Source organism: Python bivittatus, unplaced genomic scaffold, assembly GCF_059951505.1.
Source record: "Python bivittatus isolate LINGU-HERP-01145 unplaced genomic scaffold, Pbiv_v1 ctg000840_np1212, whole genome shotgun sequence".
NCBI lineage: Eukaryota > Metazoa > Chordata > Lepidosauria > Squamata > Pythonidae > Python > Python bivittatus.
The window spans coordinates 30267215-30294597 of record NW_028277113.1 but is presented as its reverse complement, the minus strand read 5'-3'; the positions used below and the strand labels follow the sequence as shown (position 1 = coordinate 30294597).

The 27383-nt window shown below is 37.2% G+C and overlaps 1 protein-coding gene across 2 annotated transcripts; it reads right to left on the bottom strand.

Annotated features, from left to right (window-relative positions):
* Positions 1 to 1224: 1224 nt before the first annotated feature.
* Positions 1225 to 27366, bottom strand: CEP76 (centrosomal protein 76). 2 transcript variants are annotated; one of them, XM_088130730.1, is made up of 12 exons: positions 27193 to 27266; positions 22926 to 23097; positions 22000 to 22081; positions 20945 to 21169; positions 19038 to 19223; positions 18465 to 18562; positions 17515 to 17643; positions 13822 to 14013; positions 12673 to 12839; positions 10292 to 10625; positions 7091 to 7308; positions 1225 to 3812 (listed from the first exon to the last, which is right to left on the bottom strand). In XM_088130730.1, the coding sequence occupies exons 2-12, from the start codon at positions 23079 to 23081 to the stop codon at positions 3674 to 3676; spliced, it is 1926 nt and encodes a 641-aa protein (XP_087986856.1). In that variant the 5' UTR covers positions 23082 to 23097; positions 27193 to 27266; the 3' UTR covers positions 1225 to 3673. The 2 variants fall into 2 exon arrangements, with proteins under 2 accessions (XP_087986856.1, XP_007442471.1); XM_007442409.4 differs by having other exon boundaries at positions 1226 to 3812; positions 22926 to 23081; positions 27193 to 27366.
* Between the last annotated feature and the right edge of the window lie 17 nt (positions 27367 to 27383).

Sequence of the window (27383 nt, the reverse complement as noted above, 5' to 3'; positions counted from 1 at the left end):
TTTTAGAAGACTTGCCTTGTTTTTCTGAGTCCATTTCCATCTTTGATACCTTTACAGATGTTGCTGTAATATTCTTTCTCTTCTAAAAGCTCTCTGAAATTTTTTGTTATGATCCTTCTTGAGATCTTTGCCTTTACTGAATTTGGCTTCTCTTCTTGGCAATTTCCATTGTTTGTTCTGACAACCAGTTTGCTTTCTTCTGTTTCTTCATCTTTGGCAGTCTCTTTTTACATTAATCTTTAATGACTTCTTTAAGTTTAATTCCACAGTTCCTCTGGTTCTCTGTCAATGAGGTTCACAATTTTAAAGTGATTCCGGATGTTCTCCCTGAAAATGATGGATATATGCTCAAGATCACATTGTGGAAACTGGTTTGCTTTTTCTTCTGCTTTAGCCGAACTTGGGACTTGCACATAAACAATTTGTGATCTGTTCCACAGTCAGCCCCAGCCACCTCTTTGCTGTTGTAACTGAGCTCTTCCACCTCTTTTTACCAATAATATAGTCAATAGGCAAGGCAATACACAGGGACAAAAAAAAAAAATATTGCGGGAAGGTAAGGTATTCTTTTCTTTAACCATAGTAATCCCAACCCCAAATGGGTCACTACCTATTTTTGTCAAACAATTTTTAAATGATTTTTTTAGGATGTAGTGTTACCTAGCAGCATCTCCAGAGATAGCCAAGATACCAGCAAAACCCAGCTGACCTTGACTTAGATATACACTTCATATTAAGTCATAATTTAACCATAGTTCTTGAATAAACTACAGTTGGCTAGATCTGTGCAGTTTGATAAGGCATAAAATGTGAATTACAAACTGCAGGAGCTTGATTCACATATCTAAGGCAAGACCAAACCATCTTGTGGCTTTTTACATTGTGTAACCTCAGTACAGGAGGAAGCAGCACCACAGGGGATCCCCCCCCCCCAAAAAAAACAAAGCCAGGGGAAAAGAAATGCACTTGCTGTTGCAAATAATCTTTGTGTCACTAAACCCATTTGGAAGCCTACCAATTCCTGAGTTATTATCATAGATTTGGTATCCTTGAAGTAAGGCTAACCTATTCCAAAATGTGTTTGAATGATTTGCAAACTGCATGTGGATTTTTTCTTTTCTTTTTTCTTGTTAGTTTATGAGCCAGGATCTAATGTGTCATGTGAATTCAGCCACTGTAGTTTATTTAATAATCTCTAATTATCTCAAAGTGAAGACAAGGCCACATTTAAAATCTGAGTTAAAATACTTAGGAAAAGTATAATGCTAAAAGTTCATCTAGTCATCAAGATTTTCTTTACTCCCAGAATTACCACAGAATATACATAACAGGCATTTATTGCCAATCCATTGCTCTGCAACACATGTGTTTTATAATACCTATCATTTTCATATATGTTTAGATTTTAAAAAATCAAGTACTCTGTGAAAAGAGCAGGCATTTGTGTTCTGCTAAGAGACTTCATTAATATAATTTTTGTGCTTTACTTTTGCTGTTTCTTATTGGGTTACTTATTTTGTTCATTTTTAAGATTCTAATCTGTTCGTTCTGACCAAAATTCCTTAGCTATATCACTAAGGCATGATGGTATGTGAGAAAGCTGCAGTTTAGTGGTAGATGAACTTTGTATTTAAAAAATGTCGAGTTGACTCCTGCTGACTACCCTGACACACCCATGTTATTTTCTGGGCAACAGTACAGAGGTGGTTTGCCACTGCCTTCTTCTAGGATGTTTTTTCCCTTCCCAATCTAGCCTACAGCCTTGGTTAATTCCTGGCATGGGCAGTTAAACAAGATTTCTAGGAGCAGAACAGGAAACCATCTTGGGCCAGAGGGAGCCTTGGCATGAGTTTAATGAGGTTGTTTCAGATATAAAGGTGCAGTCCATGCATGCTTTCTCGCTGTGTTGGGCTTTAGGGTTTAGTGACCATGGTCTAGACAACAGATTTCCTGATGTTTTTCCAGCATCTTCAGAGGCAAGGTGGTATGCTATGCAGACCACAGGCAACTGAGCAGGGACTGACGGGGCTCGTGTCTTTATAGCCAGGAGTGCTGACTTCTGATTGGTCTTTAGCCAAGCTGGTTTCTGATTGGTGCAGGTTGGTGAGCCCTCCTATTGTCTAGACCATGGTCACTAAACCCTGAAGCCCAATACTGCCCGATATATAGCTGTGTCCACACAATGTCCTTACCTAAAGTTAACTTAATCATAGTTTACTCAACTCATTTCTGAATTTGCATGATGTACTAAAGAAAAATTAATCTCATGATCTGGATTTTTAGAACATGTTGGACTGAAATATGACTAGCTAATCTGTGGTTCAATGAGTTGTGTGAACACAACCTAAGAAGAAGAAAACAAACATATAGGCAGCAGAGGCAATAATATCTATTCAATCCAGGTAGCGAGGACCTCTTAATCTGAGCACTTCCCTCCTTTGGCTCTGGAACTATTCACTATTATTGTGAATATACTATGTTGTGAAATATATAAATATAGGTACACAGGCAATATTTCCACAAATAAGCTGGAGAATGGCTTAAAGCCATCCATCAAAAGCATTTGCTTAGTTAAACCCTTCAGGGATATCAACAGCATAAACAATGATATATTTAGCTGCAACATACAATCAAACTCCGAATATCAGATTAGCTTATTTTGATTTACCATGGAAGTATGCATATCCATATCACAAATTAATAGTTGTCCATAACACTTATGGACAGAATGAATCCCTTATCTCCATTAATCTGATTAGTACTTAAAACTATTGAATTATGATCATGCAGGATGTTCCCACCTAATATTTTAATGGATTTTCAAAAGAAAAACTATGTGTACATTTTAGCTAATTTGATTACATTTTTTTTGTTAAAAACCTGATCTAAATTTTTACCAATTTAAACTTCTGCAGGACATTTATTAACATAGATTTTATTCCAATAAAATATTTAAAATACATTATACATTTTCTGCCATGATATATAAAATTACATAGACCAATTCTAACATTATAGCAGTATCCTTTATTAGGAATCCACCATATTGTATTCAAATATTTGTTATTAAGGTCTCCTGAAATCAGGAGTGATAAGACTGTGCTGCCAAAATTTGGAGGCAATATACCTGAGTTTAAGTGGCATGATTTTTGCAACTGATGCTGCTTTTATTCAGAATTAAGGAAGTGAATTGAAGTGGGGGACTTCAATTTTCAGCTGAATTTTGGCCTGCTTGGCATTTTTTTTTCCAGGGTTTTAAGGATGGGAACAGGTAGCATATGGAAGGCAATAATTCCCAACTCTACCCTTAATTTACAGACAACCCCAAAAATAGTGATTGCAGGTGTTATTTTGGGTTTGTTTTTTGTTTAAAAAAGGCCCTAAAATTTCAGACATCACAGACTGCCTCCTGTAGCTCTTTGGAAGCTGAGGAAGCTGAATGGCAAACCCAAAACCTTTCAGCATGAGCCACCATAGCCTTAAATAGCCCCTGTAGTGTATATATCTAAGCAGACATAGAAACTGAGTTCATTAAAATCAATCTGAATGAATTCTATTTAACCATGTTTGGGACCAGGATCAGCCTGTCATCAATAATACATACAAATATTTGACTTTCTATAAGGTTTGCATGTAATGGCACACAATTTCACCCAAATGTGCAAGGAGTGGTTTAGAGTACACAACGGTATTTGCAAGCGAGCATGATCCAAACAGCGCATGCTGATTCAGGATATGTGAATACTCTGACACGAACTGCAAGTCGCACTTGGTCCCCTCTGCAGCACAGAATTTCTTCACAGAAAGGAGACCTATTTGAAGAAGCAGAAACATGAAGAGCTGCAGTGATCTGATTCAAATAAAGTAAACATACGTTAAGAATACAGTGGTACCTCTAGTTACGAACTTAATCCGTTCCATGACTCTGGTTGCAACTCGAGTTGGTCTCAAGTCGAGGTAAAGTTTCCCATAAGGTTCAATGTAAATACAGTTAATCCGTTCCACCCTCCAAATTTGGTCGCACCACGAGGCAAATTTCCCCATAAGGTTCAATGTAAATACGGCTAATCCGCCCTCCGAATTTGGTTGCACCCCGAGGTAAATTTCCCCCATAAGGTTCAATGTAAATACGGCTAAACAGTTCTGAAACATATGCATTTTATTTTTAAACCTCAAAAACCTTCCAAACGTCACAAAACACACCACAAGCCTCACTGAACATCTCCTTGCTACCGCGATCTCGCCCACAGGAAGCCGCGACCGTGTGGCAGCAGGGAAAATGGCCACGGATCCGGTTCGTAAGTAGAGGCAAGTTCGTAAGTAGAGGCAAATTTTGGGGGCTGGAGCTGGTCATATCTCGAAAATTTCGTAAGTAGGGGCGTTCGTAACTAGAGGCACCACTGTACTAATTATTATACAAAAAGTTAAGTTAATCAAGTTAGTTCAGAATCACACTGTATAATAAAAGATTTGGAAGGGGACATTTAGGCCATCAAGTCCAACCTCCTGATCAGTGTAAGAATTCAAATGAACAAATGGTTGTCTAGCCTCTGCTTGAACACAGCAACGAAAGGGAGCCCTCTGCATTTCTAGATAATTGGTTCCTCTCTCTGTTAGGAAGTTTTTTCTAACTTTCATTCGAAAATACCTTCCTATAATTTAAATCCATTAAATCTTCAGAGAGAATAATCTTAATCTTCTGTGTGATATATTTTTAGGTATTTGAAGAGTGCTCTCATATTCCACCCTCAGTTTTCCTTTCTCAAGGCTCAACATACTCAGCTCCTTCAATCTCATCTCACAGGATTTATTTTTTAATCCTTTGTTTATTTTCATTACTGTACCAACTTCTATGAATCATCAAAGCTTAATGCTCAGAATAGGACACAGAACTCAATCTGGGGTCTGACCAATGTATAACAGAATCAAACAATTACTTGGTATAGTGGTGTAGACTTTTGTGGCTCACGTCAATGAAGCAGTGATGAATTTTTAGTCCGAATGGCCATGGTCTAGTTGGTTTAGTGACATGGACCAACCAGGGGGCAGCTTGTCAAGTTCAAATACAAGAGCCTAGTCAGCCCATTTCAGTTGCCTGTGACTGCTGAGAGGTACACCACAAAGCAGCTCACTCTGCCTCTGAAGATGCCAGTCACAGCTCCTGGCAAAATATTAGACCAAAATAAAACTAGACCACAGCCTTTCATCCTGAAAGCTCATCACTGCTTCAATTACTTTGGTGATCTGGGAATTATATTTTTATTGATGAAGTCTAGAATTGCACCTGCTTCTTTTTTTTGCAGCCACATCACTTGGTTGGTTCACTTTGTAATCAATTATTGTTCCAATATATTTTTCACAAGTACTAACAAGCTAGGTATTCTCTAAGCTATATGTGCAACCAATTTGTTTCTAAGTGAAGAGTTTTGCACTATTCTGTTCCTTCAACCATTTCTCTAACACTCAAAGATGAATTTTATTTCTGTCTTCTATGTTATTAGCAGAGAATCAGTTTGATGTAGTGATAAATAGCACCAGGCTAACAACCACTATGAGTTCTAGACCTGCCTTAAGCATAAAGCCAGTTGGGTGACTTTGGGCTGGTCACTCTTTTTCAGCAGTAGGAAGAAGGCAATGGCAAATCACTTTCAAACATTTTCAGATGTTGCCCAAAGAATTGTAGGGACTTCTCTAGGCAGTCACCAGAAGTCAAGATTGACTCGAAGCTGCACATATGTTATCAACTATCCCACTTAATTTTGTATCATCTGCAAATTTCTTATGCATTCCCTCCAGTTCTTCATCCGAGTCATTAAAGAAATGTTGAAGGGGGAGGGGAGGACCTAGAGCTACTCTTGTGGCATCCCACTTGATACAAAACTTGATGAGGAACCATTGTTCAGCAATCTTTGAGTAAGATTTTCAAGCCAGGAATAATTGTTAGGCTATCCGCCATATACTTAACTAGCTTGCTAATCTGCATATCACAGAGTACTTTGTTGTCCCTCCTAACATATGGTTTAAAGTCTTCCTAACCAGGTTCACGGTGCTTTGGCTGAACAAATTTACTGGTCCTTATAAGCTATGACCCATCTTGTGCCAGCAGCCCATCATCTAGATAACTCAATCCATGGCCCCAGAAATCAAATTGCAGTTGTTGACACAATTTGCATAGCCAATCAGATTTTTTTTAGTTAAACAAATTAATATTCAATGCAATAGCAGGAAGGATAGTTGTCTGGATTCTGGCCTTATCCATTGGTCAAATAATAAAAATGCAAATAACTGCAGGTAAACTTAGGTGCCAAGCAGTAGTCTCCCACACCTTCTCCTGGACTTGGTCTCTCATAGAGGAGTGGAAGGAAATACCCCAGAGTCTCAATCCTGTCAAATAGTTCAAAAACATACTATGGCAATGATATCAAAAACTAGTGAGAGGGTCAGGAGAACTGGCAGGCTCACTTTCAATTTTCTGGTAGAGGTCATACACCAAGACAATCAAAGCAATTTTACTAACAAAAAGTCTAACTGAAACGGATCCAGAAACTTGGTATCATTCTGAAGCCCTTCTTAATAACCTCTGCAAGAAATGGAACAGATCTTCCACATCAAGTGGTGGTAGTATTCTCCCATAAAGGTCTTATTACTTATGGGGGAGTACATCCAAACTGACTTTTGTCTCTGCTAGCTATAAATTGCATTAGCAAACATTTGCAATGTTGTTATTGTTGTTGTTACTAGATTTTTATCCCTTTTTTACATATAACTCAAGGTGGTGAGCATATCTAATACTCCTGCCTCCTATTTTCCCCCCAACAACTCTGTGAGATGGGTTGGGCTGAGAGAGAATGACTGGCCCAAAGTCACCTAGATGGCTTTCATGCCTAAAGGAGGCCTAGAACTCAGTCTCATGATTCCTAGGCCAGCACCTTAACCACTGCACCAAACTGGCTCTCATAATTTTCTCATAATCTCTCTAATTTTCTGTTCTATTTGATCTGACATTGAACCGAATATCTTATAGAGAATTATAATATTAGACCAATATCTTACGTAAAAATTACATTGAAAAAAAAGAAGCAAGTTTTACCGAAGACATGCGGCAAATGCTCTCCTAGCATTTCTGTACACAAAGTGGATTGGAAACCCTTTGAATGTATGACCATCTGGTACAGCTCTCCTGATAATATCTTGAAATTCTTCATTTCCTGAAGAAATTCCTGTCGTGCGTTCAAGTTCATAGGCTGCCAAAGCTGGTGACAAGAAGTAAGATAGCTGATCGTCCCAGACTGTTGCAAGACCAAGATCCTGTATGTTAACAAAATAAAAAATATATAAATGGACTTGATAGTTTCCATTAATTATAAGAGATGGAGTAACAACTAATTTTGCCGGTTTGACTTTAGAACAAACAGGTTACACAAAAAAAACTTACAATTTAGTCAGATAATTTAGTCCCCTATCCTCATTCACAATATTTTTAGTTTACAGATCTGAATTACCAAACAGAATGTTCTAATGATATCTATAGGGAAAATAGGTAAAGGGAAAGTTACCACTTCTTATTCTACACTACTAAGTTTTGTCACTTGAAATCAGCCATTGTAAGGAAATTTACAATTTTGCCATTGTAAGGAAATAAATTCTGAGATTTATAAGTTTGGTTTTCTTAAAAACACTTGGACAAGAGTCAGAAGATGAATGTTTAAGAAAGGGTTCAGCAGTTTTTTTTCTGATAGGAGGCACTATCACATGATTTCATGGGTGTAAAAAATATAAAAAATTAAATTACGTAGATGGTCAAATTCTCTTGAGGTTCCATATAAAAAAACAAAGATTTTATGTTATTTGGTTATCTCGTGAGGTTTTAACTGGAAATGTGTAGGACAAAATGGATCTGGGTCACCTTACAAACACCATGAACCATTTTTTATTCTGACAATATACTTCCAATATATTTCTAGAAATATACTGAGAGAGAAGAAAAAAAAGAATGTGCTAGAAACAAGCCACATCATTTAGCACATAACTACTTTGACCATTTTAATTTTTTTAATGTAAGAAAAAAATGAAAATGATATTAAAGAATTCAAAATCTAAACATATGTCCTGATCTGCCACCTAGTGGTGTCAAGAATGCCATGGAACCTCTGGGCTCTAAGCCTCCCAGCTTCTTTAGTCACTTTGCACAATAAAGAATAATATAAAATCTTCAGGCTTTATAATTCTATCTGGGGATTATGTACAAATGCTATCTTTTCATCTTTTCCATTTTATTATTTATTTTAAGATACCGAGAAAAAAATCCAGGGTTATGTGAAAATCCTGCATTAATACAGATTAAAAAGTTAATAACTACATAAAACAGTACTCACTACTGTAAATAAACTTAAGGATGTCATGACCAAAAGGAATTCAGCATATGGTCTTTTTTTCTTTTTACAAAGATAGTGTGTTGTTCAGGCTCAAGTTCCTGTGGTTGACAGGAACTAGTTGTTGACAGGCTCAAGTTCCTGTGGTTGACTATTTTAATATAATAGAATTTCATTACATTTTAATACATGCTGAAGAAATGTTTATTCACTATTCTAAAGGATATGTAACACAGTTATACAGTATTTACCTGCAGCATTTGGATAGTATATTCTCAAATGTTTTATCTCCTTCTGTCCATGTGAAAAGTTAATTTAGCTTTCACTCTTACTCATTCTGTAAATAATCATGGCTCTTTTAAATAACCTACTGAGCAACATGAATTAGCTGGAGCTGCATTCATTTATTGCCAGATGGTCTTTGAATATAAGTAGTCCTCACTTACAGACTGCCTCACTCAGCAACTGTTCAAAGTTACGACAGTGCTGAAAAAATAACTTTATGACCAATGCCAGCATTTCCAACCTTCGCAGCACCCCTCAGTTATGTTATTGTCATTATAATCACTTTGCATTGCCCTGTGCCCAACCCCTGGTTTTTTTCTTTTTGTCCTCCCTTGCAGAGTGGAGAGATTGGAGAGAAAGGGATTACAGGAGAGTTAGTAGGCACACAATGGGGAATACACATCAAAAGCAATGTGCTGGCACTGGCAGCTGTGAGTGTGCTGTGCAAACAGCCCAGTGCATTCCCCATTGTGTGTCTGCTTACTCTGTTGTAATCTCTTCCTCTCAATCTCTCCGCTCTGCACAGGGGGAAAATATGCCAGGCTGTTTGCGTGGCATGCTAATGGCTGTTGCTGTTGGTGCCAATGCATTGCTTCTGATGTGCATTCCCCATTGTGTGCCTACTAACTCTCCTGTAAACCCTTCCTTTCCAATGAATGTAAATACAAACATTAATTCCTCTCTTGTTAATTATCCCAATGAGCATTCCAAAGGGCAGGGGAGTGGTTAGAAAGCAAACAAAAACTGAAGGTGGGAAACTGATTAGTCTTGTCAGTTCTGAGCTGGCTATCCCATCGCTGTGGCGGGGGGGGGGGCATTCCAAAGGGCAAGGCGGTGAGGAAAAGGAAAGTACAGTTGCAGTCACATGATTTCCCACTTAGCGACTACTTTGCTTAGTGATGGACTTGCCAGTCACAACTGTGGTTGCTAAATGAAGACTACCTGTACTTCTATTCAGAATTGACTAGAATATAGATATACATTCTTATTTTTAAAAAGAGCAATGAACTATTTTTCAGATTTATTTAAACAACTCAAGGATATACAATTCATTAATTAGTTTCAATCCTACTTGACTTTGGCTGTTCTAAATATATATTCATATTCTTCTAAACATTGTGATGTATGAAAAAGATTTGAGTCTGAAAACAAAGTTACTGAGCCTGATAGGTTATATTCTAGGAGTATACTGACCCAGTACTGTTGTAGAAGAACTAAGGACAGAAGTTGAAATAGGAGTAATTTAAAAACCAGAAGAAGCATTTAAGATACCTAGATACAGCATTTAAAAAATATGTAAGAAATATGAGCCAAATTTCAAAGAAGCATATGCTTAAGTCTTAAGTAAATTTATAAAAAGAGGCATTATGGATACATCAAATGTTTACCAGAAAGTTGCTCTGAATCTATTAAAAAATATTATCAGTTTAAAACTAGCATTTACTTGATGAGAAGCTTTGGACTATACAAATTGCTTTGGTGACTAAGGTGCCCAACCAATGTCCAAGGACCCTGTTTTTGTTTACAAGGGACTATGTAACTTACAGGTAAATTAGCTTTATCTGTAACTTGAACCTATTTTGAAAAGTAAACATGTACATGTTTCATAGCACCCACCAAATAATGATACCTACCTTTCTATGTTCTACCACTAACATTCTAAGTTGCAATTCTAGTTCATTGCTTGCTGCTGCAGCATCAGTTGTGGAATTAGAGAGAGGAGGAAAAGACGGAAGTGCAGTTGTGGCCCCTGGAGAACACACAGATTTGATTGCTTCTCCACTCATTGGTTTCCATTTGGATTCATCATGCAAATCAAAGATACAAATTTCTACAGCATCAGAAGGCTGGCAGTTTGCCAAAAACTTCTGATGATTGAAGACACATCCTATTGTTCTGTAAGGATATAGTGCCTTGGGTTGCTTAACAATTGGAGGATCATCGGGTTTGACAGGATTGTGGATGTACCTGAAGAACAACAGACATGCCTTAATATATTAAAAGTTAAATTAAATGTTAACGTAATCTACGTGGTCTAGCTTTTTAGTCCACATTATGTTGGCACAGAGTTGCTGATTGCTCAACTATGATTAACAATACATCCATGGAGAAATGAATATGCAAACTCAAGAGCAAAACCTGAATCTATGTCCTTCACCAGGAAAATTATGTATGTCACCCTCACCCTTGTAATTTAGTCATGTTTCATTCTTATGCCACCAGTTTTCCACCACAAAACAGCTGAGAAAGAATGATACAGATTTACTATGTATCATCTATCTCTTATATGGAGGTGGTTTTCCATATAAGGCTGTTTGTTAAATTGGGGGCACAATTGAATAATATTCTAGGTTGCTTTGCCTTATACTTTCTTGACCAGATTATAGAACAGTAATGGATTAAGTGTTGCCAGCCTTGCATCTGTAACATTACTACCAATGAACTGTGCTCTCACAGCTAGGAAAACAGTGCATGGGAAAACCTAGGATTTTTTTAACAATAATCATAAGGTTGGGAAGGATCATTTGGGCCACTGAATCCAAGTTGCTCCTCAATATAAGAGTTCACTTTAAAGCACCCCTGCCAAATGGTTACTTAGCCTCTGCTTGAACATATCCATTCATCTGGATAATTAGTTCCACTGTCAAATTACCATACTATTAGGACTTTTTTCCCTAACATTCAGTTCAAATCTGGTTGATCTTATTTGGACTCAGAATCGGGGATGGGCCTGATTAGTACTTGGATGGTGGAACTCCAGGGAATACCAGAGCTGTAGGCTAGACTAGGAAATAAAAATAAAAATAAAAATCACAGTAGAAGAAAATTACATGAGCATGACAGTGAAATTACAGAGGTCAAACTTCACCTTCTTTACTTCCCTGTAACTTAAATCCAATATCTTCTATCTTGCAGTGTAGGAAAGATAGAGAAGCAATTCTAACTTTCTCCTGTTTGATATCCTTCCAGATATTTGAAGAGTGCTACAGGTAGTCTTTGACCTATGACCATTTGGTCAGCAACCATTCCAAGTTATGACAGCGCTGAACGAATGGTGGTTATGACTGGTCCTCTGAGTACCAGCCATCCCAGCCAGTTCCTAAGCCAGTCACATTTCATAACAGTTAGCCACATCTTGACTACTACAATGTGCTCTACGTGAAGCTCTACTTGAAAACTGTCTGCAAGTTGTATTTGGTACAAAATGCAGCAGGTAGACTGATAACCTGTACCAGGTTAAATTATGATGCCTGTACTAAAGATCTGAACTTGTTGCCAATTGTTTACCAGGCACAATTCAAGGTGGTACTGATCTTAGCTTAAGGCCAGACCATCTGAAGGTCTGTGTTTCTTGTGAACATATTTAATTGTAAATATACCTCACTGTAAAAAGTTCTGCTATCTGGTACATGGAGGAGGGCCTTCTCTGGCACTGCACCCAGGCTATTGAATACCTTCCCTTGGATGCTACATTTGGCCCCTACTTTCTCAGCATTTAGGAAATCTTTAAAGATATATGTCTTCCTCTTCTGTTAGATTATTTTAGCATTGATTTTAGATCTGTACTTTTTCAAACCTTGTGTATCGTTTTAGTTATTTTTTACATTTTGTTAGCTGCTTTGAGTTCTGGGCAAAGTCAAACACACACACAAGCAACCGAATCAGAATTTTGGCATCTATATACATTATAGAGGAATTAACTTAATTGGGGCTATGTATTTATTCCCATGGATTGTACATGTTGCTAAGTTTTGAGTGTAGAATAGTAATTACTTTGCATGGTATTTGCCATTTTAATGAGGTAATGTATTCAGTCTGGCAGAAACATTTTTGTGAAATAATAATTTCATATAATGAATGGTTAAAACAAAACTAAATGCTTTCCAATACAGCAAATACATATTTGGTTTCATTGGGAGACTTCAACAAATTGGTTAATAACATGATTGTAGATACATATTTACTGTATTGTGATGTTTGAATTGTCATAATTTGCTTTCACTACTTTTCTTACCTATGCCCTGTTAAACTCTCCCAGAAAGTAGTTACTCCATCAATCCCGTAAGTCATCACCCACGTGTGAGGAGTGCCTTTAGCTTTTGTTCCTACACAAACAAAAGCTTCCATCCCAAATCCCAACAGAAGACTACACAAAAGGTTAGCATGATCTTCACAGTCACCCTGAAGAGGAGATATATTAAATGCAGAACACAAATTCATTAGAATTAAAAAAAAAAATCTTAACATCTAATTAAGATGTAAGTGGCATATTATAGCTAGTATAGCAACTATCCAGGAATTATTTGGGTTCTTGGGTTATAAAAATATTATTATTATCAGTATAGCTATACAGGAATATGTAAAATGTTCTCTTTTTATGGACCTGAACCATTTCCTATTCTGGTAGGCTGATTTCTGTAAAACTAGTAGACAACCCCTGAAATGTCCAGATTGGTGTGGTCCAGAGGAAGAATGAAAGGCTGCAAAATAATCTGTCTCTTGAACAGATTTACATTTACACATTTACCATTACTCTTGATTCATAGATTACCAAAGGTTTTATTTCCATCCAAATGTCCCCTGAAGCATCCCATTCTGAAATAATTCAGCATATTATGGAAGTAAATTTTCTGATCTGCTTCCAGAATACCTTGAACTACTTCTACTTTGAGGAATTTATTTCTGAAATTTACTTCCCCTTCCAGAATGGCACAGTCTGGAGGAGGTTCACCATGATCCAGAGGAAAAATCAAAGGTTCTAGAGTTCTTCAGGAGGTTCTGTTCCCAAACAGTTTAATTTTGCACATCCCTAGTTAACACAAATATTACTGAGCATATGCTGTTAGAAAATGCAAGATTAAAAAACCCAGAACTTGTTACTCAGAAGCAAATACTTTATTGTTTTATATAGGAAACATATGCTAGGATTTGTTCTTATTTAGCAATACTAAGAAAAGGCACACCTTAAACTCTGCTTTCCACAATGTTGCTTAACTATAGTTTTCTTTATTTTTATGTAAAAACATTTAAAATAGTGGGGACTGCATTATTTCATCAGTACAGAGACATGATAAAGCACAGGGCTTCTGGATGAAAGCCATCATGTTCAAAATTGCTTGAACTATAAGTTAATAATATAGAAGAATTAAGTGTTAAGTTATACCTTGTTTCTACAGAGAAAAGCCAGAAGAGAACACCATTGTTCTTGTTTACTATTTCCTCCCCCAATGATAGGGGCCTTTTCATAACCAATCACACTGACAAATCTTGCAGCTTGCCGAGGTGTGTCCAGAAGTCGACCTGCTCGAAGTGGCCTAGTATATGAACATACTGGCCTGTTTATCCCATTTTCATCCTGAATATAAAATGTATATGAAAAATGGCAGCTAAATCAAATAAACCTCAGCATGCTTCAAAAATTATTGGGAAGAATGAGGCTGAAAAATAGTTGCCACTGCTTTAAGGAACCCACTCAGCAAAATCCAACTCTTTTAAAGCAGTGGCATTTCTTTCTCAGGCAAGCTTTAAAGATATACCACAATGAGAACTATTTACCTTCCGCAAGGTTTTAAGTTCATTTGCAAAAGAAAGACCCAACTGATTGCCCAGTGCCTCAATATCATTTTGAAATTACTTCTAAAAAAAGATCTTTTTTTTTTAAAATCAGTTTAAAAGTAATGCAGGAGATGCCACCTCTCACACAGTGTCAAGTCACATTCAAAGATTTTCTACAGAAATATCCCCCATTTTGCATTGTTTTATTATGCATTCAACCCATCTTTCATCAAAAGATTATAGAAGTGCTGAATATAAAGAAATGGGCAGCAAGTAGACATGACTGCAGACATTTGAAAAGCCCTGCACTTCCTTGGGAAAGGCTGCTTGCCTAATGAAATGTAAGATAAAGGCTAAGTCTCCTTTGAATGGAGCTCTCCTGGTGATTTCATGAAAAGCAGTATGCAGTTTTCTTGGCATCTGCAAAGAAGTTGTTGGCTACTGCTTTTTTCCAGGATGTTTCTCAAACTACTTTTATTTGCTTAGCTTCCAAATCCAGACAAAGTCGGATAGGAGTTGCAACCTCTTATGATCTTAATTAATTTTAACCCTTTTTAAAAAGCACCTAGATGTGGCTTCTCACCTTTCTCTCTCTGTCCAGTTGTTTTCTTCCTGCCTTACCTCCATCCAATTCCATTTCTGGGACAGCCCCAGGATAACTATCTCTTTTCCTTACACCAGTGTTTTTCAACCTTGACCATTTAAAGATGTGTGGACTTCAACTCCCAGAATTCTCCAGCCAGCAATTCTGGGAGTTGAAGTCCACACATCTTAAAATGGCTAAGGTTGAGAAACACTACCTTACACAATTGCCATTCCTTTTTTTACCTTTTTTCGGCTCTTTCTGCTGGAAACACGAGGGGGTATTTTGTGTTTTTGTATAAGAGAACAATTGACCTATGTGGATAGGAAATCAATATTTAGAAATACAGCACCTTATTTTAGTTCCATTATTTTGGTTTTCTTGTGGCGAGGAAATTACATACAAATGTGATACATGCACACATTTATTGGAGGAGAAAGCTTCAGGACTGGTTTCAGCTGAAGTTGGTAACCCAAAATTGACAAAGCAGGGAATCTAGGCATTGCACAGGATGTTAGTATGCGTTTATAATGGTTTTTCTGCCTAGTCTTTCTTTGCAGGGGGGAATTTAGAAGCATTATGCTTTCATGTAATTACAGTTGCTAGCTCAAGCTTTTCCAATGAGCTCCACTGTATGCAGCCTTTGAATCTTGGCCTCTCCAGTCCTAGACCATCACTCTACTCATTATATCTCACTGCTTCTGATAACCAGGAATGAAATTTCATTTTATTCAATTTTAAAATTATCTATATTTATATTCATCCATCTACATTTATAGATTATATCAGAGAATTGTAGATACAGTAGACAGATTGTAGAATTACATATCTGGTGATTTTTTGTTTTGTTTGCAATTATCTAACAAATTGGAAAAATTATACAACCACCCAGTATTTAATTCTAATGCAACTTTATTGTCCATTTTTCCAACTCTTATACAATGTGCAACATAGGAATGAATTCAACTGTTGTTGAAAGCTACTAGATTCATAATAGCAAAATACTGAAAAGGTAAAGTACATCCTTCTTTGGATCAATGGTTTTAAAAGTGTGGGAAATAGCATTGGTTAAAAAAACTAAGCCAAGAGTTTATTTTCTAGAATCAATATGCATATTAAATGAAAAGTATAATGTAATTTTATATATATTTACTCAGAAATAATTCAGTACTATTCTATCTAGTAAGGCTACCCTGGAATTAGAATAGCTATGATTATTCTTTCCTTCTACAATTTGTATTTTTTTTCTCACAATTTGTATTTTTAAACAAATGATGATGTTATAAGGGCAATATTATTCAACTGCACTCTATCACAGAGGGAACAGGGATCCACTGGAGACCCCTTGCAACATAAAGACAGATGATGATTTTAGCCAATTCTCCCTATAGTCCTGAGTACCATCTCCCCATACTACTGATAATCCTTTAATCTCCAGATCACGTTTTGAAAGAGCAACAAGCAATCATCAAAAAATTATTACTGGATTCTCTTATACTAATCTAAATATAACCTAGTGATTATTTTTAAGAAACAGGTATGCTGATATGAAAATCTGGAATCAAGGCATATAAAACGTTCACAATTAAAGTCCTAGATCCTAAGTAGCTCTTCCTTCCAATGCACTGTTTAATAAATAATGGAGTCTATTTCATAATAATAATAATAATAATAATAATCAGACTGCTTCCAAATTTTCATGTGTAAATCATGTAAATTAAATATGAGGAGCTGGTAGTATATCTGGTGTTTTGCAAGAATTTTTTAGGCCTGATGATGAAAGTGCTTGCTTATTCATAAAACAGCTGTCATACTGGGGGGTTGTGCATCATCAAAACTCATTTACCAGAAAGCAAACCAGTGAGGATGTTTCCTGCTACCGCTAATAATCACTCTAGGAGGTTTGCTAGCCTCCCAAGCTACCTTTGTATTTTTATAGGAAGATGATCATAAAATACCCTGCTGAAGCTGGTCACCATTTTTATATTCTAAGAATGCCTATAGGAACATCTAAGTTCAGTTTTCCATTTAAAATATTTTTTTAAAAAACTTACCCCCCTCAAATGTCAGATGGGGAAGGACTTTGGACAGGCATTACAAATGTTGTCTAGGAACACTGAAGGCCCCAAGTATAAATGAATATCTAACAAGTAATGACATTTAACTGGTCAACTTGCCCAACTTGGCACTGGGCAGATGATTTGGGACTGAAACCATGCTATGCAAAAATTCAAACAATTAACAGCCATACTGATGGGGACCTTTAGGAATTGAAGCTCCAGCACACCTGAAAGTCACAGGGTAATATAATCCATAGAAATAAATCTAAATAGCAGCAGTGTCATATTTCAAGTTTTACACTGTACGAAGTATGGAGATTGCTTTCAGCAACCATTAGGTAAACACCAGAATTCAGCAACCATTAGGTAAACACCAGCTTAGCCCTGGAAGGGAGATGGGAATAAGAAAGAAACTCATCTTGGTTCTCTTTGGTATAAGAGGGGGGACCAAATCTCTGTCAGGCTTTCAAGATTTTGTTATTATATCCTATAAATAAATAGAGCAGAATTCCCAAGAATTCCCAAACAGGTGTCTGTTTCCTAACTTGAAAGGCTAACATATACTGAATTTGTACAGAATTGTGCAGAGTAAATTTTTTCATACAGCCATTTATCCACAAATTATAACAATAAAATCCAGAATATGGAATTGCCAAACCTGTGCAAATATTTTCACTAGTCTTGAACTATGTGAAGTCCTGATCTGTAAGTATTCTCTCCACCACTGCTTTGCATACACAAGAAACAAGCGCTCTTTTTCTGCTGTTTTCTGCCGTTCTAAAGACATCTGTAATTGAAAAAACAACAACCATGTACTATACTATATGCTTCAGAATTTTTTTCTGAATTCAGAAAGTTTCATTATAAATCATAAAGCATAATGCACTGCTAGTGTAAACTCAACTACTGGCTAATGTAAACTTTCTGCCACTCACAAAGAACAGTAAATCTTTATATAATTCAGGGTATAAATAACATGTCCTAGTGTTCTAGTGTAATTAAACTCTAATCTTAAATAAGGATGTGTTTGCTTAATAAAGTGTAAGATATGTTATTACTGCATAGTGCATTTATGGCTGAGTAACACATTTCAAGAATGGTCACCACTTGATCCAGACTTGTTGTGCCATAATGAAGCAAGAATTCTTGCCAGTAGTACATTTTAAAAAATATCGATCAATTTCCCCATGAAACTCCATGCTTTTGCCCTGCCTTCATTTACTACAAGTTTACACGAAGAACTATCAGATGCATATAGAAATAGAAATAGCTTTATTCTTTAGGTCAGATTAGACAGTAACCCTGGAGGCGTTTCATCCATAGTACAGTAGTACCAACTCCTACATAAGCTGGCTGTTTGCCAGGGAAAATGTGAACTAGAATGTGTATGTGATAATATCTTGAAATAAATGAGAGTTGCTCATTCCATGTTTCATATTCATTATAACATAACATTAATCTTGATTATTCAGGAGGGAGACTAGAATGTTCCAACAAAACTTCATGCTTGATAAAACACAATTTTTAACCTGTGAAATAAATATTAAAATTTGCTTAATATTAAAATCAGTCTGAATTGTACTAATATCACTGTTAATTAGAACATACCTGAGTATTAATTATTTCCTGAGAAAGTGTCTTGTTAAGTTTTGGATAGATTTCAAGTTTGATGTTAAGTACTCCAACAGAAACCTTTGATTCTGTTCCTGTGGACCAAATGTTACAGAGTTAAGAAAACAAATAGACCATTTACTAGATCAAGCATTCAAAGAACACACAACGTCCATATACATATTTACTATGTTTATAGTTATTAAACATGTTTTAAATTGCTTCCTCTGAGCCTGAGAAATAGTTTTTTTCCCAAAGCAGTAATTTAAATTTACAAAAGATCAGTCTGTACTATTAGCAACTAGCAAAACAGAGGAAAGAAGAGAAAAATATAACTCAGATTGAAGAATGAAGGGAAGATCAACAGAGAAACTAGACTTTCTGAAGTTGTACCCTGAGATGCCATTCTGTTCCCTCCTACATGTGTAAATGTTATTGTTGAAATTTAGAAAAAGTACTTTGGGGAACTTTCTTCAATGAAATGCATTTTCATCACTATTAATTATACCTTCTTTTTAAAATTCTCCCTGACATCATTTTCCCCAATATTAAAAGAGATTTTAAACTTACCTACTCCAAGAAGTTCAACTGCCACATTTGTTATCCTGTTTTCTGCGCTAAGGACAGACCGCCACTCTAAGAAATAGGATGCTACTAATGTGGTCTCACCAGAGGTGTCTGTTTTGATCAAGACAATGTGCACTGGATCACATATGGACAGCATAGTGGTAGCATCAACCATTTTGCTCCCTTCACCTGTCAACATCACATCCAACTATGGTTAACTAAAAACTCCAGTTAAAAGCACTTCCCATTCATATTGCCATTTGTTATCTATTTAAGTTCGCTCAAAGATCATAAAGAATATTCAACATATATATGACATATTACATTACATGAAAGTTTTCATCATGACTTTTCAGCAACTATTTATAACAAGTTATATAGGAAAAACAGCTGGGATTGGAAGAAGGGAAGGAAAGATAGGTTTTGATTGAAAAGCAGGTTAGTAGGGAAAGAGTTAAGGACCTTATTCCCATTTGCTTTTCTTATACCAAAAATCTCTGCGTTAAAAACAAAATATACCAAATTCACTATAGTGAAGTAGCTGGTCAGCTTGCTGTTTCATTGCAATGTAATCCACAATGCTGAAACAGCATTTCTCAGCAAGCTACCAAGTTTTTAAAACTGTGGTGAGATACCATTTACATTAGAAACTCTTCCAAAAAGCCTGAAACAACACATTTGAATTCAGATTACATTATATGTGAAAGCAAGTAATGAACTTCTGTTTATACAACAGATTTGTTTTTTAGCTCTATTTATTAAAATGTTTGAAACTTTATGTAAAAAAAACCAAACAAAATGAAAAATGAAAATGCCATCTTACACAGGTCTACTCAGAAATAAATCCCACTGATTTCTCTGAGATTTATTCCAGGTTATGCAAGTTTCTGAGACAACAATAATCTCTTCAGGTATATGCTTAGGGATGCATGGATTTGGAGTTTCATTTAATATTAGCATTACAGGTAGTCCTTGTTTAGTGACTGCCTCATTTAGTGCCCATTTGCTGTTATGACAGTGATGAAAAAGTAACTTTACAACCAATCCTCGCATTTATGACCTTCGCAGGTCTGTAAAGCAAAGGAAAGCTGAAGTAAGATCATAAGCACAGTCATGGTTTCACTTAGTGACTGATTCACTTAATGACCAAGTCGCCAGTCCTAATTGTGGTTGCTAAACGAGGACTATCTGTATAAGATGTTTTGAGCAAGAATCTAAAAAATAATCCCTTTATTTAAGACAAAAAAGCCTTATACACTATTAAACTAACTGCTAAATATATAAATATAAATCAGACATCTTTCTGATATTATCTTTATTATTTCCTGTTTCATATACATATATGAAGTGGGAAATACAAAAAAAAAAGGTAAACTTTCAAATCTGTCAAATAACAAGAGTCATTTGTTCAAATTATGTGAACTAAGCATTGCCTGATCTTTCATTTCCAAGTCCAGAGCTACAGTTTTATGAAGTAACTTATGTTCAGAAAAATGTGGTTTGTTTTTATTAGAGGACTCTGCATAATTTTAAGACATCACCATGACATTCTGCTTGGGAGGCTAATTATATATCTACATTAATGAAAATAAATCCATCATAATGTTTAAATAGAATTTTTCAATACAGTAAAAGTATACAAATAAAAAAAAAGATAGAAAAAGATAAAAAGAAAAGGAATGAAAAGAAAGAAAAAAAAATAGTTATGCCTTCCGCCCTTCTTTCTATTCAGTAACTATCAGCTTATTCTTTTCCCCATCCTCTTTGGCCCTTTTGAATCCCCAAATCCAGAAATCATCAGTTTGATCTTCTTTCAACAAAAAGTCCCTATAAGGTTTCCATATTTCAAAAAAATCTTTGTAATTTTTTCTGTAATGTTTAAATTCTGATTAATGCACAAATTTACTTACCTAAAGTATCCTTATATATTTCAAGTAAAAATCCATCATTGAAATCTGGTTCACAGGCACATGGAACAGGTTTAGAGCGGAAGCGCTGGTTCCGAAAATGTAAGCAAAGAGTAAAGGTAGAACAAGTTTGACCAGGCAAAGGTTCAGGTTCCTGAAGATGTTCTAGGAAAGCTTTTCCACCCAAAACCTGAAGGTAAAGATATCTTCGTGTTGGATCAATATTTGCTGTAAAGAATAGGAAAATTGTTACAAACCGTTGGTAAAAATGTACATAGCATTAATGATTTTTTTAAAAAAAATGACATATAGGATCGTCAAAAGAGAATTAAAAGACTGCTTTCAAAATAAGTATGTGCTTTACTTTATTCACCTAATATTTATTCCATATGTTTAAGTTATTTTCCTATCAAACCCACAATAATGTTTGCTTTTAACCAAATTGCCATTTATTTTAAAAGGTATTACAGAATTGTATTATTTAAGATGTACTTAAGATCTAATAATCATATTATATAAAATTTTCATTGGGTATACATATCATATCTGCCTATCAGGAGAAACATTAAGATTACAGATAGTCCTCGCTTAACAATGGTAATTGGGACCAGATTTTCTGTCGCTAAGCGACGTGTTCATAAAGTACAACATCATGTGACCATGCCACTTAGCAATGGGAGTTCTCAGTTACTGTCATTAAGCGAATCTTGCAACATCATTAAGTGAGACATCCCTTTGTCGCCATTTGTGACCTCCTGCCAGCTTCCCCATTGACTTTTGCTTGTTGGAAGCCGGCAGTGAAGGTCGCAAATGGCTATCACGTGACTGTGGGGATGTTGCAACTGTCGTAAGTATGAGGACCAGTCATAAGTACTGCTCGTTCAGCACTATCATAAGTTCAAATGGTTGCTGAATGAGTCATCATTAAGCAAGGGCCGGTTGTATCTACAAAAGGATACCCAAACACAGAAGGGAAAGAAAATGAGAGAAGGGTAAACAAATCACAGAATGAAAACAATCTTATCACTAAGGTTTTGTCAAGGTAATATGTAACATACTTTTTTTCAATACTGCTGGTTGTCTGTCAACAAAGTGTGTAGATGGTTTTGGAGTGGAAATTCTTTCCCTGTCATTTATATCCTACAGATAAAATTAAGATAAAATTAAGGTCATTTTCAAATCAGATTGTCTTACAATTCTGTAAATCTTTATTTTTATTCTTATTTTATTCTATCAAAATATCCAGCCAAAGGATATAGCTTATAATTGAACATTATTAAATTACCTTTTGCTGGTTATTCCAAAACCCATAAGCAAATACATGCTTTGGCATGTATTTTTTAAAATGTTAATCAAATAAGATTAACATTGGATTTTAGTATGCCCAGGCATTTTGGGTTCTCTTATTTGTCAATCTGAAAACTAGTATATTTGTCAATAATTATAATAGACTGAGTTCTCATCCATTTTGGACACAAGAGGCTATAACTGAGGGGGAAACAGGATGCTGATTTATTCTCTATTGTTTGGTGAGAGCACACTAAGTGGTAATGGTAGTAGAACTTTCTTGCTTGTATTAAATTCAGGGATGGAGAAATTTGTTATGCTTATTCTCAGTCTTTAAGCACTTAATGAGGCCAAATTTGTCATCTCCTTTCTGCCCCTTTTTTGAGCCTCCTGCAGAGTGGATTTTCAAGGAGACAAATGAGATGGCATAGCAGGCAGATGCATCTTTATACCAAAGGTAGCAATGTACGCCAGGAATGGCTTTCTCTCTTGTCCTAACACCCTGTGGCTGGTGGATTTCCAGATCAAGCTGCAGTGTTATTCCATCTCACTAAAGAAACAGAATCAGAGTTTATACTGCTTTAAATAGTATTATATCACAAAGAAGCCTGTCACAAATCTCTCTGTTCACGGAGAGCAGTCATTTTATTATGGTTGTTAATATTGCTCCAGAAAGGCTTTTTTTTATGCCACTCACAGGTACAAAGCTGAGTTCTTTCATAACATCATCAATGATTCCTCGTTGTGTTAGGGCTTTCATTAGATCTTCTTCGGATAACTGGTGATGTTGAGGTGTCAATTCTTCATGTATAGTCTCAGCAAGAACTGCTCGGATCCTGCTATGAACATCCATCTAAAAGGAAACATCTCTGATAACAGTCCCTAAAATATATTCTATTCAATCTTTTAAATAAGCCATTCCAAAACAAGAGCAGGATAATACCCAGATGGATTGTTTCTCAGTGGAAATGTATCTTGTTGAAAACGGTGCATGGATAAACTGTAGATTAACTCCACTTAGCACTGCACTTATGCTACACTGTGAATGTGTTTTACTGATTGCAAATTTATTTGAAATTAATTTCTAATTGCACTGTGAATATACATAGAGGCTCAGATGCAAATATACCAACATACAATTAAGTCCAGATTGGCTATTCCATCAGTAGAAGGGTTTATTCCAGTGCACAAAAGGCATAGGCAGAAGGAGATTATCTTTGGCCATTCATCCTCTCCTGCTGCTCTGTAAGATCTTCCTGACCATCAGAACAACTTTTCAGGAGGCATGAGGGTAATGCTATGCTTGAGCCAGCTCACACCAGTTTGCATGGGCAGATTGTTAAATTTTTTGGAAGCAACTGTAAACCTACCATCCCCAACTCTATCATAACAGAAAATCCATTATTATGATATTCATGATCCAATCAACATCTAAACAATTCTAAAGTTATAGTAACTGTCTCAAAGTATTTTTAGCTACTGACTTCAAATGTAATACAGGTAGTTCTCAACTTACAACCATTTGTTCAGCAACCATTCAAAATTATGACGGTGCTGAAAAAAATGGACCCATGCCCAAAGTTACGGCTGTTGCAGCACCCCCCCCCCCCAGTTACATAATCAAAATTTGGGCATGTGGCAGCCTGTCCACACTTACAATCGCAGGGTGTTGCAACTCCCCCCACCTGCCTAACTTCCTCCCATCTTTGCCCTTTTAGCTGCCTTACACCTTGCCTTGTGGGGCAGAAAGCAGCCCCAGAACCTGTGGCTCTGGGACTGCTTGCCACACCGCAGGAAGCCTCAGCTGCCCCAGCCCACCCAAGCAAGTGCCAGCAAGCATTAATTCGCCAGCTGCCTTCTCTCCCCAGCCCCATGTGGCTCCCCAGCCCGCCCCAGCAAGCAAGCCAGCAAGCATTTGTTCGCTCCCCAGCCACCCCAGCAAATGCCAGCAAGCATTCATTTGCTCCTCAGCCTGCCCCAGCAAGGCCAGCATACATTCATTCGCCCAGCTGCCTTCTCTCCCAATTCCTTGCACCAACCTTTCACCTTTTGCACTCAGCCACCATGGCTGAAACAGAAGCACTTCGCTGCCTTTGCTGTCCCCTTTTCTGACTCCTTTTTGCTGCCTGTGCTGTCTGCTTTTCAGATCCAGCTTCTCCAGCGAACACTTCCTACATGTGGCTAAAGCTGTGCTGTCTTCGGAAAGCTGCACTGTCTTCAGAAAGCTTTCTGAAGACAGTGCAGCTTTAGCCACATGTAGAAAATGTTTGCTGGAGAAACTGGGTCCGAAAAGGAGGCAGCAAAGGCAGCAAAGGCAGCAAAAGCAGTGAAAAGGGTCAGAAAAAGAGGCAGCAAAGGCAGCAAAAAGGAGACAGAAAAGGCAGTGATGTGCTTTTGCTTCAGCTGCGGCAGCTGGGTGCAAAAGGTGAAAGATTGGTGTGGGGAACTGGGAGAGAAGGCAGCTAGGCAAACGAATGCTTTCTGGCACTTGCAGGGGTGGCTGAGGCTTCCCAGAGCATGGCAAACAGCCCCAGAGCCATGCGGTCTGGGACTGCTTGCTGCCCACAAGACAAGGTGCAGGGCAGCTAAAAGGGCAGAGATGGGGGATAGATAGGCAGGTGGGGGAGCTGGAGGCAGTTCTGCGCCTTAATGAGGCTTGGGGCTGGGAGGGACCAAGCCTCAAATGGCTTGGATTGGGGTAAGTAATCACTTATCACCTCGTGATTCTCAGTTAATGACTGCAACAGGGAGTGCCATCGTAAGTTCGTGCAGTCACATGACATCTCGTTTTACAACCACACCAACTTATGATGGAAATTCCGGTCCCAATTGTGGTAGTAAGTTGAGGACTACCTGTACTAATGTCCCATACCTCCATTCACAAACTACTCAACAACACTAGAATGTACTTTTATATCCATGCTTCATAAATGTTGGCATTAAACAAATATTGCTATTTTCAGGTGCTTCCAGCTCTTCTTCATAGCTGACTCTTCAAAATGTATACAGGTAAATATTAGGAAGTCAATTTATAATTTATAGCCCACTATACATTTACACTTCCACTGATTAAACACGTATAAACCAGTAAAATAAATACATATTTTTTTTACAGTTGAAAATAAGCTTTTAGCACTAGGTTTACAATTTTATTTCCACTTTATATGTGGCTACAGAATATATATTTATATATATAAATATATATACAGAATATATTTGAACATGGGTCCAAACAAGTTTTTGTCCAGCTTATTTATTCTATTACTGTCTTAATATTCTTCCCTTCAATTATGATTACTAGATCAACAATTCCCAACTGCATTCTAAATTTTCTTTAGTACATTTAGAACAGGCATTTTTTCAGAAGTTAAAGACCACGCAGAAGCTTCAGTTGGTTCAAATTGCAACAGCCTATATGTCAGTCAGTGTGTTCACTTTACATGAGTGCTGCAGGCCCTGCACTGGTTGTCAATAGGCTTCTGGGTGTAACTGAAAGTGCTAGTGCTGACCTATAAAGCCCTACAAGGCTTAGCACCATTGCAGGGCCACAAGACTGCATTCTCCCACTGGCCAATTTGATCTAGTCCAGACACGCTTGCTAGTGGGTCTCCAATGTAGGCAAATGAGAGGCGGTAAGGCTCACTGCTTTTCGGCAGCAGCACTGGTCCTTTGGAATGGTCTCCCAGTGGACATCAGATTGGCTCCCGCTTGCTCTCTGGAAGCAGCTCAAAACAGAGCTCTTCAAGAAGGCATCTGGGTTTATAGATTGGCTTTGTTATATGTTTTGCATTCTATGTTATATTTTAATTGCACTGTGAATGTTTTAATTATGTACTTCTATGCATAATTGTATCTTTGTGAACTGCTGACAGTGCTTTGGGATTGTGGTGGTCTATGAATGTGATTAATATATCAGTAATGTGCAGGGCTTTTTGCCTCCTCATTTAATCCTGAAAACAACCTTGCGAGTTAGGGAGACAAAGAGATAGTTAACTGGCCCAAAATAACTCTGTAAATTACATAGATGCGTGGGTTTTAATTTCAATCTTCCCAGTCCTGTGTCACTCTAGCCACAACAATGTATTGTCTCTTAAATGGGTCATTTCACCAGTCCACTTTTTCTTTTCTGTCATCTCTTTCCTTTCCCTTAACAAAACAATGGCCAAGTTCAAGCACTGGGCTATGCCAAAAATTGGCATTGTGTAGTCTCAGAGCAATATGCACCCCAGTCTCCTTTTTATGATCTTTGGAACCATTTCTAATCATAACTGCTGAAAAGTAATCACAAAATTTCCTTCCATTTTTAGATAGGAAAATTGCAAGGTAAACCTTAAAACAGACATCACCATTAAAAACTAATTTCCCCAAGCTTCCCTGCCAAAGCCCAAACTTCCCTGTTCTCCCTCCTCCTCCGCCTCCGTACGTCACCCCCTCCCAAATGTTAACGGTTGCCCAGTCGGTCACAAAGCTGCCCACTCCTTGATCAAAAATAGGCTTACTTCCCATAACACATCAGACCATAAACAATGGTTCATAATCCACAATAGACAACTTTTCACAACATCCTAAGCCACAAGCAAACCTCATTTTGACTTAGCACGTGAAGCAAGCCTGCATGCTGCCTTGATTTTGTGAATCAGAATAATGCTCTGGAGTCAGCTAAACAGTGGAACATTAAAACCTTTAAAGGAACAGGTCATAACTGCCTTCTCTAAAGTTGCAACACTGAGTTCGCATCATCACTGACATTAGCTAGCATTTTTGTCTAGTGTGCTATGTAAACAAATTCCCCGAACTTAATTTATCGTTTTGTGTGCCGTGCGAAACTGGACAAGCGCTGGAGAAAAGTAGGATTAAGCTAAGCAGGGATAAGTGTGTTGTGAGAACACCGGCAGCGAGATCACACACAGACCATGGCTGGGGTGGTTAAAAAGAGAGCTGACTAGCGATAGAAAGACCCTCACCTTCGTCAGCTGCTGGTGAATGATTTGCTTTAGTTCCGAGGCTTTTTCTGGGGGCAAAGCCATGACCCCCAACTAGCAAAGTCGCTTTAATTCCCAGGAAAAGATCCCTTCGCCATCTCTGGGAGCACAACCCCAAGCCACCCGCGCCTCCTGCCCTCCCGCTCACTCGCCCGCTCGCTCCCCGTTTCAGC